The 4,576-nt window shown below is 49.7% G+C and overlaps 1 protein-coding gene across 1 annotated transcript in view; it reads left to right on the top strand.

Annotated features, from left to right (window-relative positions):
- OBSCN (obscurin, cytoskeletal calmodulin and titin-interacting RhoGEF) overlaps positions 1 to 4,576 on the top strand; it is a 169,478-nt gene that overhangs the window by 85,150 nt on the left and 79,752 nt on the right. Inside the window, exons 38-41 of the mRNA XM_006146982.2 lie at positions 49 to 315; positions 513 to 779; positions 2,957 to 3,229; positions 3,676 to 3,942. Of these exons, the coding sequence (XP_006147044.1) occupies positions 49 to 315; positions 513 to 779; positions 2,957 to 3,229; positions 3,676 to 3,942 (1,074 nt within the window). The remainder of the gene's footprint in view (positions 1 to 48; positions 316 to 512; positions 780 to 2,956; positions 3,230 to 3,675; positions 3,943 to 4,576) is intronic.

Below are 4,576 nucleotides of genomic sequence, written 5' to 3' on the forward strand. Positions count from 1 at the left end.
CTGTAGCCATGGCTCTGCCTCATAGGTAGCTACCTCTGCTCCCTTCAGAGAGGCCAGTGAACATCACAAAGCCCCTGGAAGACCAGCAGGCCGTGCTGGGGGAGGACGTGAGGTTGAGCTGTGAGCTGTCATGTGTGGGCACAGCAGTACGCTGGCTGAAGGACGGGAAGGCCATCCGTAAGAGTCAGAAGTATGATGTGCTCAGTGAAGGCACTCGGGCTGTGCTGGTCATCCGTGGGGCCACTCTCAAGGATTCAGGAGAGTACACATGCGAGACGGAAGCTTCCAAGAGCACAGCTAGCCTCCGTGTGCAAGGTAAATGCCATGGGAGATGTGCGTGGCCCTGTAGTGCCCTGGCTCCCTCAGCGTGGTACATGGTCACACCACGGAGCCTCACCTCCTCTGTTGCAGGTGGGATGGGCTCTCCTGGGCCCTAGAGTTTCTGTGGGTGGGCCAGGAAGTGTAGGGTCTGCGCAGGTCTCATGCCCCACCTGGCACATCTCTGTTCCCAGAAAAGGCAAACCGGTTTACAGAGGAGCTGACTGACCTGCAGGTAGAGGAGAAGGGCACAGCAGTGTTCACCTGCAAGACGGAGCACCCCGTGACCAAGGTGACCTGGCGCAAGGGCCTCATGGAGCTTCAGGCTTCAGGGAAGCACGTGCCCAGCCAGGAGGGCCTGATCCTGAGACTCACCATCAGTGCCCTGGAGAGGGCAGATAGTGACACCTATACCTGCGACATTGGACAGGCCCAGTCCCAGGCCAGGCTTCTGGTGAAAGGTGAGGCCAACCAGGTGTGCTCAGGAGTAGGCTGTGTGTGCAGTTGACTTAAAGATTGGGATTCTACCTGGCCCTGGATGGTTGCAGCCTTTGCTTTCCCATTTCTAAGGGTAGAATGGATCAGCCTGGGTAGTTTCTAAGGCTCTAGCTTAATCTTCTGTGAATGAGTTGATAGCTTTCATTTATTCATGGATTTATTTGCTCATTGTGTTTCTTCAGTGTGTATGTATGTATTTGCACACATGATGTGTCACTTCCATCCCAGAGGGGCAGCCTGGCTCAAACATGCCAATAGCCAGGGAGAAGTGACAGTTATGACTATTATTGATAGTTACAGAGGCTTTTTGTTATTACTGTCTGTCTCCATGTCTGGTAGTTTTCATCCAGAATGTAAGATGAGAATTATCTTTCCACCCTGCTTTGTCGCTAAGGAAACAATGGCTGGCCCATGGTTGTGTGGCCTGTGCTGTGGGTTTCTGGGCACGGATGTGCTCAGCACTCCTGACTACAGTTTTTGCCTGGTCTGGAGTCCTTGGCTGGCATCCAGGGCTGAGTCTTCTGGAAGTCCCTGCTGGAGTCTGTCCACAAGGATAACAGGATTCAGAGTTCAAAAGGCCTCATCGATAATAATTAGGAGTAAAATAAACAAAGATCCTTCATTAATGCTTTCTTCTCTTTTTCAGTGAAATTCAGTGAGTTCAGTGAATCCAGGGAAAGTGTTTTGTTAGTACAAAGCCCCATGATCTAATAAAGTTTGTACTCATCATTAATTTTTAAAAAAGCCCATTTAGGTAGGAATCATAAAATAATGAAAGGTACTCTAAAAATTTAAAACCTATAGGTGTCTACCAGTTTGGTGAGGTAGGCCAGAACCATTTCTTTGTGTGTTGGTCCACTGACCAGAAGCACCGTGCACATTGTCTAGTGTCAGCATCTTTAAAGTGGAGTCACACCTCAAGACAGGAATGCAGAAAGAATCTGAATATAGGATCCATCTCAATTTTCATGAGTTCTTTGTACCATATCTAATTCAACAGCAAAAATAATTCTATTTAGGAATTCTCATTTTCCATTCTCCAAAGTATTTGATTTAAATTTTAACATAACTAGGACTTTTTTGCACTCATATTTTATCTTTTAATACAACATTAATTACATTACATCAATATAATGACAAGCACAACTAGCATAAGCAGGTTTGGGAGCAGAATGCCTGCTCTTGGTAAGCATAGGTCAACAAAAAGGCAAGAGGCTGTGCTCTTCCAAGCATTTGGCAGGCTATGGCTTCATCTCCAAGCTTTGCAGAAAGACCCCAGAGGTAGAAGGAGGTGCATTTAGGCCCCTGAGGTTGACCTAAAGCAAGTATTTTTGGATTGTTTACCTCTGATTTACTTACTATTTTCTGAGATCCTTCAACATAAACTTGCTATAGTGTTTCTTAACCTCAATATTATTATTGTCAGGGTGCATATACCCACGAGAAAGAGAGAGGGAGAGAGGGAGAGAGGGAGAGAGAGAGAATACTCAGTGGGGTACACTCAGTGGTCATGCTGCAGTCCTTCCTTCATTTCACCTTCCCATCAGGGGTTTGAGCATACCTATATGTGTGCCCAGTATGCTTCTCAAGCTGCTGGGGCTGGGACTTGAACTGCAGTTAGCCATGTGGGATCTGGCTCCCTCACATTTAGGCCCCTGAGGTTGACCTAAAGCAAGTATTTTTGGATTGTTTACCTCTGATTTACTTACTATTTTCTGAGATCCTTCAACATAAACTTGCTATAGTGTTTCTTAACCTCAATATTATTATTGTCAGGGTGCATATACCCACGAGAAAGAGAGAGGGAGAGAGGGAGAGAGGGAGAGAGAGAGAATACTCAGTGGGGTACACTCAGTGGTCATGCTGCAGTCCTTCCTTCATTTCACCTTCCCATCAGGGGTTTGAGCATACCTATATGTGTGCCCAGTATGCTTCTCAAGCTGCTGGGGCTGGGACTTGAACTGCAGTTAGCCATGTGGGATCTGGCTCCCTCAACTACTGTGCTACAGGGATGGCCTAACACAAGCTTGTTAAACAAAGTTGCTATTGTTTGGTTCGGAGATATGCTGACTGTGGGCAGACAGCTGAGTCTGAACCCAGATGGTGGGGACCCCTAACATGCCTATCTGTGCTCATGCAGGCCAGAGAGTGCTCATCACTGAGGACCTTGAGGATGCAAATGTGCGGGAGGGCTCCTCAGCCACCTTCTGCTGCCGTGTCTCCCCCGCTGACTACGGGCCTGTGCACTGGTTCTTGGATAAGACACCGCTGCATGCAAACGAGCTCAACGAGATCCAGGCCCAGCCTGGGGGATACCATGTACTGACTCTACGGCAACTGGCACTCAAGGACTCGGGCACCATCTACTTTGAGGCGGGTGATCAGCGGGCCTCGGCCACCCTGCGGGTCACTGGTGGGTTGTGTACCTAGAGGCCAGGGCTGTGGTGGGGTTACCACATAATGCCTATTGCTCAGGCAGACAGCTTGGACAGCAGTTCAGCCATCTGCTGAGCATGGTCCCAGGGCTCACAGAAAAGTGCTGTTGATTGCCCATGGGGGTTTCAACCCCAGGGAGTCAGGCTTGTAAGGTTGAGTAGGGCTTTGAAAATGAATTCTTCCTGTATGGTATGCAGAACCGTGGTTGGCCTGGCACAGGTTGGCTGTATCCCCAGTGGGATGGGAGCCACACAGAACCTGTTCTGTCCCCTCAATAGCCCTTTCTGTGGCCCCAGCCCAAGGGCCACAGGTGGATACTGACTCAGGATATTGCCTGGTCTACAGTGAGGCCCAGGGTTTCTCCATGTTGGTTCTGCTACACCATAGACCCAAGCACCCTTTGCCCTTATCTCTATTCCACAGAGAAGCCAAGTATCTTCTCTCAGGAGCTCACAGATGCCACAGTCACTGAGGGTGAGGACCTGACCCTTACCTGTGAGACCACAGCTCCAGAAAGCCCTGTGCGCTGGACCAAAGATGGGAAGGTTCTTCGGCCATCTGCCCGGTGCCAGCTGAACTATGAGGGTTGCCGGGCCCAGTTAGTCATCATTGGCACCTCCCTGCAGGATGGTGGGCGTTACAAGTGTGAGGCTGGGGGCGCCTGCACCAGCTCCATCGTCAGGGTCCACGGTGAGACCCCAGGCAGCTGCCAACCACAGCACCGTTATTCACAGCTCTCATCTCACTCAGGCAGGAGTGGGCTTGGGGTGAGGGATGCCCACAAGGAGCATAAGGCAGGGAGAACACCAAGATCCTGTCCAGTCTAACTCCTTCTCTGCTCATCTCTGCCCTGTGTGTGGAGATCTTGCTGCTAGGTCTATCTCGGTCTCTCCCTAGAAGCTAACCTGCCTGCTTTGCTCTCTCTCTATCTCTGGGTCTCTGCTGACACCCTCCCTGACCCCCGAGAGTCTCTGCAACTGTAGCTGGGTCTCATGATCCTTTGGTGACTGGAAACCTCTTTTATTTCACTCTTGACTTTACCTTGTTTTCTGGATACCTGTCTCCCTCTTCCCACCTTTGGCTTGTCTTTGTTCATATAAGTCTGCTTGGGCTTCTTTAGCAAGGTCCCACAGACTGAGTGGCTTAAACAACAGGAATTTATTTTCTCACAGTCCTGGAGGCTGAGTTCAAGGTGTCAACAGCACCTTGGGGCCTTGCTCTTGGGCTTTGCAGATAACTGTGTTCTCCTGGTAACTGCATATGGTTGCCTTTTTGTGTATGTCTGTGTCCTCTTCTCTTCTTATAAGGATCCCAGTTTTATGAG

The sequence above is a fragment of the Tupaia chinensis genome, unplaced genomic scaffold (assembly GCF_000334495.1).
Source record: "Tupaia chinensis unplaced genomic scaffold, TupChi_1.0 Scaffold000197_1, whole genome shotgun sequence".
Taxonomy (NCBI): Eukaryota; Metazoa; Chordata; class Mammalia; order Scandentia; family Tupaiidae; genus Tupaia; species Tupaia belangeri.